This window comes from Centropristis striata, chromosome 14 (assembly GCF_030273125.1).
Source record: "Centropristis striata isolate RG_2023a ecotype Rhode Island chromosome 14, C.striata_1.0, whole genome shotgun sequence".
NCBI lineage: Eukaryota > Metazoa > Chordata > Actinopteri > Perciformes > Serranidae > Centropristis > Centropristis striata.
In genome coordinates, this window is record NC_081530.1 from 26,365,595 (window position 1) to 26,378,467 (window position 12,873).

The following is a 12,873-nucleotide window of genomic DNA, read 5'->3' on the forward strand; positions in this document are numbered from 1 at the left end:
TAAAAGATCTGATCTGATCTGATGTGTGTCAGAATATCGTGTCGTGAAGTTGTCAAAATAACGCTGCAAAGTTACGATGGTTTTAGCTACATGCTAAAGACACAGCCGTCTCGAAGCTATACAGAACAGTGAAGCTTAAAGTTGAGGAAAGTTTGAGAAAATGCTGCAATTGTTGTCGTCATGTTTGACATCAATTAAGTTCAATTTGACTGAATACTTTGTTGGTCAGTCTGTCGGTTTGACTCCCATTGTGGAGAAATAAAAAGACTGAAGTGAGATGAATAGACTGAGAATTGGTGAATGAGAATGAGAATTCTCTTATTTGACAAAACAATTCTTGATCAAATTTAATTTTGTGGACTGTGTCAATATATTGTATCGCAATACTCACCATATTGCAAAATGCTTGAAATCGCAATAAAATCGTATCATGACTCAAGTATCGGGATAAAATCATATCGTGGGGCCTCTGCTGATTTCCCCTCCTAGCAGATGTAGATATAATGGACTAATTCTAAGCAAGAAACACAATGAATCTTAGTTTCAGGTGATTATACACTAATGAAACTATAATTATAAATATCATATATTATATTTCTGCCAATAGATCCTCTTAAATAGTCCTTTAAGATTTGTAATCTTGCTTCTCTTTTCCTCCACTTTGCCTTATTTATCGTCCTTTTTTACTCACATCTCTCTCTCCTTTGTCTCTGTTGTTGTTGCCAATTATCTAATCACTGCTGCTCAATTGGACAGCAGGCGGCTCTCGCCTCATCCGACCTCACAATCTATGACGAAATCTTGATCAACTGAGCTACCATGTATCTCCAAGCCATACTGGCAGCCACACACATACAAAAAATGTACTCATTTATAGATGCACCCACATGTACCTTGTTGGCATCATGTCTAGTCAGCATTAATTCTGTTATTTCTCCCCATCCCCCCATATTACACACACACACAGATACTACTGCATGTGTGTGTTTACATATATTCTGCTGCACATACTAGACTCCCCGGGGCTGATATAAGGTTAACCCTGAATGTTCCCGGCTCCCCGTGGTTTACACCTGAGTATGACCAGGAGTCGTCGGTGATTTGTCTTGTCAGACCGAGTGTGTGCGTTGTGAATGTGTGTGTGTCTGAGCCTAGTGAGCGCCAGCTGGCCACCATCACTATGACAGTTAGTCTAGCTTCATGATGGATGATATGGGCTATAGAAACTCTCTCTGTCTTTATCTTACACACACACACACACACACACACACACACACACACATCTGTACAGACACCGGGGTGCCCGCATGTAAATGTCTTGAGAGGAATCCCCTCAGGTAGCAGCTCGATAAATGCTGCACACACACACACAGAGGCAGGCTTCCTTATATACACTCATTTTTCCATTCATACACCTGGTTTCTAGTTAAACACACACACACACACACACACACACATGCCTGTTTTTGACCTTTCATTCACAGCCTCGCTGATTCTGTACACTTGTACAGTTATTGAACCGTCATCAACAACACTTGTTTGCAATCATTTGCCTGTGTGTCACCTGTGGGCTTTTCATGTGAGGTGCAGAAAATGAATTTGACCCAGCCAGTGGGCTGCTGGGATTTACAATGGGAACACGGTCCAGCTAAACTGCCATAGTCAGCACAATTGAGCTGCTTATTGCTAGAGGGAATCACTATTGTTCGATCGTGGATTTGAGTATGTAACACATGCATGTACAAGTGTGATAAAGGTTATAATTTGAGTTAGTGTATATATATTATATGTATTATATCTACAGTTTTTTTGTCTATAAACTTAATGAGCATGCGGACTGCAGATAATCTGAGTTGATGCACCCAGACTGATTTGTATGTGCGTGTGTCAAAATGCACGTCAGCATGACTGACACATTGACACCTGAGTCGTCCATCTTCCGAGGCTGCTGTAATCAGCTTACTGTCACACTCGCATGTCCTTTATGTCATTGTGTCTCCTACGTACACATAAACACATTCCCATAATCCTATCTCTCTCTCTCACACACACACAAACACACATACACACATACACACACACACGCACGCAAACCCGTCACAATTTATTGTAACACGTCAAAATATTAATCTCTTAGATGTAATGTCTCGGTGTGCATTAGCACATATACCACACACTGTTATAGGTCTTTAATACGCATGAGATAAATGTTTTAAAGGGGACCTATTTGGCTAGTTTTCAGGTTCAGACTTGTGCTTTGGGTTTCTACTAGAACATGTTTAAATACTTCTGAGGTTTTTGCTGAAGGGGTTACTTGTGTAAGCATTTACTGCATTATTTGGAACTTTGGCCTCATTTCATATGAACAACCTACATGGTAAAATTATATATAAAAGAAAATAGAAAAATCCTAATAGGTCCCCTTTAAGACTTTAAGTTTAATGCCCATATGCATCAAACTTGGGTTAAATGCTGACTATATGACTGACTAATTAAAATTCCACTTTAATTTGCAATGATGCTTGAGCCGCAAATTAGATGAACAAATATTGTGAGTTGCACTCAGAGAGCGAGTGACAGGGTCAAGTCACCTGCGTCCATGTTTCATACACACACTCCTCCGGGGCACTCTGCCTAATTGGTCGGCTAATTGAAGCAAAATGAAAAAGGCATCTGCTGCGACGCAGAGTGTGTGTCGAATCCATAAAAGTAATCATGTCTGTGATCATGTGTTATCCATAATGTAGTCATATTGATTTGAGCTTTTTGAAAAAATGCCAGAGAAACATGTATCTGCATGAAGAAAGTCTGAAACATAGCAGGGGCTTTGATAGATGATCTCTGCACAGTTTTTTATTCAGTGAGCTTGTGTGGTGATGTGCCCTTGCCAGTATTGTGCATCAACAAGTGAACAGCTTTCCCTTTTTTTCAAACACATTATCATTAACCTTGGTACATCCAGCTAAGGACTTATTAAATCAGACTTTATTCCTTTCTTCGGTTAGAAAAAGAGCACAAGAAGCAACGTTTCCTCACCGAGAAGCGTGTTGAAAATTCACGTGATATGAACTATTTAGTCAATGCTGTCAGCGATATTGAGGTTCTTGTTAGACTCCTGAGGGGTTTGCAGCTTTTGTCAGATGTGCTTTGTTGATTAATGGCTCCCTCATCGATCACAAGGCGAAGTTGACAGAGGCTGTGCACAAAAACATCACACTCTCTGTCACTGAATATTGACTTTTACTCAATATTTTTCTTAATGAATGGGTGGTTATATACAACACTAGCTTTGCATGTATCACAGCAGAAACAGCAAATGCAGAGCTTATTTTTCTCCCACTGCTGGGAATAGTGTAGAAGTTCACTTTATTGATCGGTTTACAAAGCGCTTTCTTAAGCCATCAAATAGATTTTCCGCTGTTGTTTATGTTTTTTGAAAACTTGTCAATAGTTTGCCATCATGTTTTTTAGTCATTTAGATCAATAAGAACTGCAGCATCTCAATTACATTCCCTCAAAGTTGTGTGGAAACGGCTCTATTACTACACTAGTTCATAACAGCTCGACGCTTTTAATTGTAAGGGAAACTTTTTAAACTCTAAGGATTGCTTCTTTAGATTTTCACAACATGTAGTTGATACCAAATAAAAAAATAAAAAAGTGGGACAACCCCTCAAATCTTCCCAACAGTCTCTTTTAGGAGCCACTTTGTAGTTTTAAACATCTGATTCTGCTCTCAGTCTTTTCTTTTCATACACTATGAACCATATCTAAATCTATCTTTTTGTTCTTTTCTCCTCCAGTTACACTCCCCTCTGTCTCCTGCGCTGGGCTTCGACAACCATATTCTGTCAGACAATGAGGTAAGTGTGTGTTAAACTCCCTTATTCCCCAAACTGCCGTCTCCTCTCGAGAGAAACAGCAGCACTTTACTCTGTGAATGCCAATGCTCCAAGCGCCAAAAAGATAAAGAAAAAAAAAGTTCAAACTGGTTAAAGAGTCACACAACATCAGAGAATACACTATGAGGGAAAAGCCTAGCAGGGATCTTTTGGAACAAATGCATCAGAGACTGTTTCTTTTTGTCTTCACGTTTCTTTTGTCTCTGTAGTTGTGTTTATGACAATTTTAAGACAAAATAAGGGCTGCTCATGTGTGTTTCTTCTCTGCCCTTCAGTCAGCGGTGTACTCTACAGTCAACAAAACAAACTGTGACGATGCTGTGAACGAGGAAGACAAAGAGCACGACTACAGCAGCATCGCAGAGATCAAAGGACTCGTCACTGCCTCTTCCTCCAGCGACCTCTACGCCACCGTCCGAGACATCTACGCCCAGCCCAACGAGCCCGAGCTGGGGGAAGACCCCATGTTGGACAGCACGGATCCCGGCTACGAAACCATCCGCATCCCAAAGACTAGTAGCTCAGATGACGAGCACAGGGCCGGGCTGGGAGCGGAGGGGTCAGATGCCGCCAAGGCAGAGCCTGACTACGAGAGCGTCGGAGAGTTGGGTCTGGGCCGGGAAACGTCTCGCCTCTGAGTTTACCCCCTTTCATCATCTTCATCTGTGGCGGGGTGTTTCCTGTCTGACATCATCCAGACGTCACTGTTGTGCTTTGAACCTGCTGCCAAGCATGCTTTTGGTGCATGACTTGGGTGGGGTGGGGGGGATGGCACACCACAGCATCCATCATCAACGCATGAGTGTGCTCTTTACAGCTTGGGTACGGTTTATCATATCTGGACTTTTAATTTATCAACCATGGTGAATGTCATTGGTACTGGTAGGTCTAGAAGAGAATGAAGTGTAGTACCTCAGTCATCGGGCATTAATCATGTGGATGAGTGCACTTTGGATTATCATCAAATTCCTCTTTTGTCTGTTTGACAGTGCATATCATGGACACATTTAAAGGAATACTACACCCTTAAAATGACCTGTATGGATATCAGTTACTCACCCCATGTTACCTTGACGTCTTAAAGAAAACTTTGCTTTTATCACCTCCACAATGAAATTTGGAAACGGAGTAAATCCTTAATGAATGGAAGTAAATCAGGGCCTCATACACAGCAAGTGCTTTGTGGTCTCTGAAGACACAAAGATGTGACACAGAGTGGTCATAATTGATAATTTAGGGGGATTACTTTTGCATTAGTCTTTAAATTGTGCATATTATACCTTTAAATAGTAGGATCTTTAGCGAAAATGCATGTGTTTGGGAAGTACTGAGCATACGACTGGATAATTGAGACTGAGAAAATGACAGTTGAAAACAGATGCTTTGTTATAGTTTTGCTTTTCTTAAATGTGGCCCCTGTTTACTTCAGCTTATCAAGGATTTTCTCCATTTTTGGATACTCCATACACGATAAAGATAAGAAGTTTTCGTCAAGAATTCAAGGTAACAGGGTGTGCATAATTGATATACATCTGGTCATTTTAAAGCTGAAGTATTCCATTGACAGCGCTTGATTGTGGAAAAAGAATAAATAAATAAAATGTTGAATAAATATCCAATCACAACACAATTTCAAGGAGCATTTCAAGGGGAAGCCGAGGACACGATCAGTGCCTGTGATATTAAAAACATATTCAGTGCCATATACTATGATCATGAAATTCATGCACTTACTGTACATATGAAGGTAACATTATTTGTATGCCCCTTCTGCAGCTGCTAGTGACTTTCTAGCTTCTTGGAGGTGACTCGGTGTCATGTTTTATTGAGGTGTGTGAAGGTGTATTTCTAGCTATTCTCTGTCAGGTTTGGCAGCACCTCCACTCTGCATTCTCTGCTTGAAATACCTGTGAATATATTCTCGGCATGAAAAGCAGAAGCCTGTGACCAAATCGTTGAAACAATTCGATAGATCACCAAATAGAAATAATGACTTTTTGACTGCTACATACTTTTTTTTTTCTTTTTGAGACTATTCACTGCAACCATGAGACCCAGGAAGGAGATTGAGGTCTCGTGGTACATTTTGAAAGCATTTTTACACAGTTTACTGTCCGTGTCAAGATTTTTTTCATATTTATTTGAAGATGCATATTATTGTGTAATTGTGAAATGTTACAGAATATGTCTGTCAGAGAAAAGTAAATAGGGTTTTCTAGAAGTTTCTAGCATTTTTATTAAGATACTTAATGAAAGTGTGTTAGTGTGAGGTAATGGCAGTTGTAAAGGTACGCTTTCCCCTGACTTTTTCATTGTTTAAAAAAATACATATTTTCTTTTTTGTCATTTTGCACAGGGGTGAAAACAAATTCAAAAGAGATGTTATGTGAAAAAATTGACCAACAACTTGCATTATTAATACAAATCTATTGATGGGCTGTATTTTTTTTGGTTGTCATGTTCTTATGAGGCTACTTTTGGTACCGTATTCAGTCTTCAGTTGGCAACCTCAATGATTTCAAAGCACAAGGTTTAATATCATGGTACTGCATTTATATACCGCTTATCAAAAGCATCATTACAATCCAGCTACGTCTCTGCACAATTTGAATATCTAATGCTTTTTATCTTATTAGTAGCACTCTTGAGAAAACCATATCTGTCTGTTTGTAGCTTGTACTGACGACATGCCAACCGAGGCTTGTATATACTTAGAGCACTATTTTAACCAACTGTTACTCGCTGGACGTTTTGTGTAAGCTTTTACTTATCTGTACAACGGAGTGTTATCATTTTAAAGTAAGTCTGTTAAGAGCACTGATGTATGTCTGCCTTGTTTTGAGGAAAACTGAACACACGTTCAGTGGCTTTTTTATGTTATTGTAACTCAAAGCTGTCAAATAGCTTTTGAGTTCTGAGAAGAAGTAACCAATCAAATGTCATAAATATGGTACAATGTTTTGGTACAAGCATTTTAAGAACTGCGAGTGTGGTACTTTTATTTAAAAAACTGAATTAATGTGTCAATGCTTGTGTTGTTGATGTTTGTTTTCACATTTAACAGGGCCAATGTTTTTTGCTGTAAATATATATTTTACTGCTACAGTATCTACTGTCTTTTGCAGAAAAATTGGTGTCATCTGTTTCCACCCACATCAAAAAAATATTACAGCATCTGCAGCCTTACTTCATGTTTCATTAGACATGCAGGAGATTGTTGGTGGTTCAGACAAAAGACAGCTAGCCAGCGCTGACTGGTATTAGATTCATAAATGATATCAGACATTTGTTATGCTGTAAGATCTCCCAGCTACAGTAAAAGGAGGATTTTAAATACAACCCCAGTATTTTATAAATGAGAATGGGTAAAGGAACCCCATGAAAAGAAAAAGAAATGTTCATTTCTGCAAATAGCTAATTAGGAAAGTCATTTACACTCCAAAAAAATGAATATATTATTCAAGTGATGTGGCTATGTATGAGGGCGGTGCCATCATTTAGATATAATGGTGTTCCCAGAATGCTATAAATGACCTCTAAGGAAATTATCTGTCAGAGGGGGTGTTTTAGTGCCAAATCGAACCAGGACAACACACACACACATACACAGTAAAAAGACACTTATGTAAAAACACTTATTCTCTCGCTGTCCGTCTTGGTCATATAAACACACACACAATCCCCTTGAGGGAATTAGGGTGTGGTGGTACAGAGATGCTCCTCACTGCCTCTCCTCCAGCTCCACTCCCATAATGAGACCATTTGTTCCCCTTACAACCAGCAGAAGACTCAATGGTGACACCTGCCTTTGATCACAGAGCAAAGCCTGTTTTGGAAGTTATGGCCACATCTGTCACTCTGCTCCGTCCAGTTTCCATTCTCTGCATGTAAATATTTTATGACATGAATTGTTCTATTAAAATATATATATAATAAATTGTGTCATTGTGTCTTTTTATTCGCTGAAAGCTGCATATGATTTTCTGAAAACATTACGTTTGACATTAATGAGGCTATTTGTTACTGTGATAACATCCGTTGGTATATTCTCTCTGCCACACTGGGTGATAATCACAATGAATGAATTAGCCTCCTGCTAAAACTTGATTTATCACAAACTCAACACTGAACTTTCTAATCTAAAGGGATGTGTTCCTCAGAGTTCTTCAGAAAGCAACAACTTGAGTCACATTGTGAGATCACACTTTCTTATTTAGTACAGGGTGTAGCTTACGTGAGTGTCAGCCGCCTGTGAGTGTGTGCAGTGTTAAAATGAAGAGCACAGTAAAAGAACGGTATGACTGCTGGCAACAGTGGTGTAAAGAACTTACAACAGACCCCAGTGCATGCTGGTTAGAAAGCACTCACACATATTTCTATATGACAAAAATAGTAAAGAAAATAAGAAGTTATGCATTTATTAGAAATTATTTTTATTTTAAAAAATGTTTTAAGAATGTATAATGTTTATGTAGAATAAGAACATATTTTTGATATGGATTGCTAGACAATTTTACAAAAGAGAAAAAAAGAAAATCATGATGAAGAATTTTTACCTTTTTACTTCCAAGGTGGCAATCTGAATCAGTTGCAAGGGACTCTCAGCCCAGCACTACAGCCTAATATAGCTCTCTCTACAGGCCCCCTACATCACGACTAGGTACAACCTCAGTGCTTCTGGAATTGCAGTTTAAATCATTGTAATTTTGCATTTTATACATTTGCATAACATCTCAACTTTATTTAGTACTTGCATATTAAGCATTGTATTGTATTGTTTATCTAATTGATCTAGTGGTTAAAATTTGATGCCTGGGCAAATATCTTATGTGCAGGGTTGTTGTTGGAGCATGTTCATTCCAGTAGCCTTGGTACAGTAAAACTGGCATGTTAAGTAATGGCAACGCCATAAGAAAGCAAAAAAACATGTTGTGTTTACATTCACAAAAACCACTGGAGCAAATTACTTTTATTTTAGAACTAGATCATAGTAATTTAGAAGTCACATGGCACCTGGAAAGTAGGCTACATGCATATAACAACTAGGTTATAGCATAAGCCTGCCTGTCTGGTCAAAGTTTTCCTTTCCGTAGCCTAAATTCCCCTTTTTCTCTTTCTTTCCCTCTGCTTTACCCCCTCCCCTCGCGTTTCCTCTCCAACCTTGCGTCATTGTTTTGAATGGAGCATCCTCCCGGCTTGCATTACCTTCTGTCGGAGGAGAAGGGGGAGCGGTGGGGGCTTGTGGAGGCGTGTGCTGCACCGACCAATTGCGGCCCGTCTTGGCCGCCGGACCGCACATGTTTACAGGCAGCATTCCGCCGGTAGAGGCTCTGCTGGGTCGGAGCCACGCACGGACTGGAGTCCGCAGTAGCTGGAGCTGGAGTCACGTAACGGCCGTATTTTCGACCGCTTTCAACCCCTGTGGCCGGATGGCGGTGTAAAGGATCGAGCAGAGTGAAATAATTCGACGGATTTTTCTCCGTTATTCGACGTCCTGGTCGCTTCTTCACGGATACGCCGTCATTTTGTTTAATCGTGTACAAATGTCATTTCGGTTCCTGAAAGTAGCGGTTTGTCCGTGTTTTCCCGCCGCCCCGTCCGCTCGCAGGGAGCAGTGGGGAAAACAAACAGGTCGAACCGAGGAAGATTGGTAGCCGGTTGGATGTGGAGGTTGTTTAGCGGCGAATGAATCGCTTTCGTGTTGTCGGCTTTTGTTGAGTGCTAATTCAAAGTTCACCTTCAGTTCTCGGTGCTTTTGAGTTGGGACGCTGTTTGGAGTATTCGCTTTCCGAGTATGTTGCCGCTTTCTAACATTTTACCAGGGCTGTTGGGGCGCGTAGTCTACCCGCTGCGGTTTTGTGTTTTTCTCGGCGTTTTTTACCGGTTATAATTCGACGGTTAATGATTTAAATTCACCGGTTCGCCGGCTGTGAATTCAGTGAGACACTTTTCGACATGCATACGAGGCGTTTGGTGAAGCGGTCGATCCTCGGCAGCCGTGTTTATGCGCCGAGTCCGACGGGGGACGGTGCCCCGGTGACAGGAGTGGTCCAGGCTGTCAAGCAGGAAAACAGAGACGTTTCGGCCGCTGGAGCCCGGCGCAGCGTTTACACCGTGCTCATGCAAGACGGCAGCCTCAAGGAGTTCTCCGAGGAGGAAATAGCCGCGGGGTTCAACCACACTGCAGCCAAAGGACCGCTCAAGTCCAGCTTGAAGGTGTGTGAGTAAAGCGCCCCGGCCGGCAGGCAGCTTCACTGTTTTTATTGTGCGGTGTTTTGCAGCGTTTAACCGCTTCCTGCACAGAGCGGATTTAACGGTGTCACCGCTGCCGCCGCTACTGCTGCTGCTGCCTCTAATGTCAAATTTAACCAGCTGGGACTAAATCGGCACCATTCACAATAGAAAATATGCATATTACGGTTGCATATTGCATCAAATAACGGGCTGTCATGACATTTGGCGACATCAGATATATGGGACAAAGGGCTTGATAGGGCCTGCGCAATGTTTATGTGGGCTAGTGGGTGGGTAAGCCGAGGCAAACAAACACGCTCTGACTGCAGCGTTTTGGACTGGTGTAAAAAAGGTTTTTTGCACAAAGGCTCATAATTCATATATCACATTTAATACAGATGGTTTTGTGAGTCATGCATTTAATTGCACATGTGCACTCAAAGAATGCATTATATTTTTGGACATTTTCATTGATAGGTGTTGCAGCTTGTTATACAGAATATTCTATAGCTGTGATAGTTCTGCACAACAAGGCTATTATTGTTTAACAACGGTCGTGAGCTTCTTGTGACAATAGAGATAGGATAAGAAGGGAAGTTTCAGTGATGTCCAAATTTGTAGTCCTGATATGGGCCCTAATTAGCACTGACCTAATTGCGTTCATTTCCAACTTGTATGCTTTGGTGTCACATGGCCTCAGATAAAGATTGAGGAAGGAAGAGAAGCCAATCCAGCTCTTGGATGAAAACACTGTTTCTGGCATGAGGGGAACTGTGTGTGTGTTTTGTGTTCTGTCCTTTTTATAGTAAGGGAGTGACTGAGGAATGCATGTGACCAAATAACAGCTTGTTTACAGTCTGATTTTGATTGGTGGGGTTTTGTACTTTCTTGCATTCATGTGTGTTTTGATATGTTATTGATGAAGTAACTTGGAGCCTGTTATTTCTTTAACCAAAGCGGAAATGTTTGGCCGCTGGTTGTTACCACACATGCTGGACTGCTCACATTTCCTTTATGTAAATGTGAAAGTGTGTATGGCTGCAGATACAGCAGCAACTCTCTGAAATGCACGTAAATAAATGTTTAAAACTTTACTCAGGCATGTCAACCCTTCAAAAACAGCCATGCAACAGCTCTCCATGGAGGCTTGTCAGATCTTTGCATTGTAAACTTGGGTTCTGTTGATATGCAGTTTGCAAATTTGTGCATGCAGTGCTGCTGCACACACAAAAGCTGTTGCACAATACCGTTACAGTCACCGGTGCAGGCTGGAGGAGTGCAGCTGAGGCTGAGAGCGTAGCCCGGTCAGCACAATGGTCACGTCTCTTTCAGCGCTCAATTCCCACTGAAGTCGAAAACAAGCCATGAAATGAGGAGGAGGGGTTTGCTGCTGCTTCAGCTTGTGTGTGTGTGTGTGTGTGTGTGTGTGTGTGTGTGTGGATTCACATGTGCATCTGTGCTGCTTTTTGCTTGCATGGTTGTGCTTTCTCCTATATGTGTATGTGTATGTTTAATGAGTTAGAGCTGACTACTTTAAATTTTGGAGTGGGGGTTGTTTGTGAGGGCATGCTGCCCTCTTCGAGCAGCAGCTGTACAGCCAACAAAGCAGGCACCCCCAAGTTGGCAACGGGTGGCATGCTCCAAAGAATCTGGATGCCTGGCACATTGCCCGGTATGGCAAACGAATGCCCCCTGTTCTAGGAGGGGGGCAGGATGCCACTTGTTGACTTGTTGGTTTGTGTGTGGTGTGTGCAACGTTACACTGATCTATTGCTGCTAACAAAGAGGCGTTACTTGTTTTTGTTTTGCTGGGTGCTTTTGTTTTCCCCACTGTTGTTGTTTGCGTTGATCGTACGCCGCCGTGGGAGTCAATGAAGCAAGCTTGTTGACAGGAGCTGAGTGACTCTTTGTTCTGAAGCGGTGATCCCAGGCAGGCAGGCCGGCGTCGGCTGTCCTTATTGGTTGGCTGAGCAGCATCAGCATGAAGCACAGCGACCAAAGGGTCAAGTCTGGAAGCTCCCGGTGATGATGTATGAGTAATGTTTTAGGGTAAAGGAGGTGTAAGTGTTTATGTTCATGTTGTATGTGCTATAAACACACAAACCGAGGTTCAACACATGTGAATCTCCTATTTATCTATTTCTTTTCATGTCTTTCTTTGGCAGAAATACTCTAAAATGTGGTAGCGTAATGCAGTTCTGAATGCAGAATAACTTCCTGTATTACACTAAAAGAGATAGAAGTTAATGAAAATATCTTGATTTTTCCGACCGTTGTTGCAGTTGCAATTCATAATACAATTTATTTCTATCAAGTAACCACTAGGCCTGTATAGAGTTTTGGACAAGTTATTTGTATCAAGGATTATCACAAATGTATCTTGTTTTAACATTAAAACAATCAGAAACAATTGTGCAATTGTTATTGTTGAGTTCCAGTTTTATTTTATTTAGATAGACAGACAGACAGATATACTTTATTAATCCCAAACTGGGAAATTCCTGAAAATGTAAATTAAATGTGTATGTTAAGTGGCTTGGTTTTATACCAGTTTATCTACATTAGTAGAATCTAAACTAGCTGTCCTACTAACACAAAACATGGTAGACACACATTGGACTGCCCTTTTGCAGTTTAACGGTAGCATCTGGTTAACAAGGGTGGCTATCTCTTCGGAAAAAAGTCAAAATGAGGATGTTTTTGGACTAAAAACACAATTTGAAGGAGTGCAAATTGC

The 12,873-nt window shown here is 41.0% G+C and overlaps 2 protein-coding genes across 3 annotated transcripts in view; both read left to right on the forward strand.

The window, feature by feature from the left end:
* pag1 (phosphoprotein membrane anchor with glycosphingolipid microdomains 1) overlaps positions 1–7,122 on the forward strand; it is a 62,597-nt gene extending 55,475 nt beyond the window's left edge. For both annotated transcript variants that reach the window (XM_059349629.1, XM_059349630.1), the window contains exons 8-9: positions 3,804–3,863; positions 4,178–7,122. In XM_059349629.1, the coding sequence (XP_059205612.1) occupies positions 3,804–3,863; positions 4,178–4,540 (423 nt within the window). In that variant the 3' untranslated portion in view covers positions 4,541–7,122. The remainder of the gene's footprint in view (positions 1–3,803; positions 3,864–4,177) is intronic.
* Positions 7,123–9,361: 2,239 nt separating this feature from the next.
* The window catches only part of znf704 (zinc finger protein 704), a 52,055-nt gene continuing 48,543 nt past the window's right edge, over positions 9,362–12,873 (forward strand). The window contains exon 1 of the mRNA XM_059350120.1: positions 9,362–10,118. Within this exon, the coding sequence (XP_059206103.1) occupies positions 9,858–10,118 (261 nt within the window). The 5' untranslated portion in view covers positions 9,362–9,857. The remainder of the gene's footprint in view (positions 10,119–12,873) is intronic.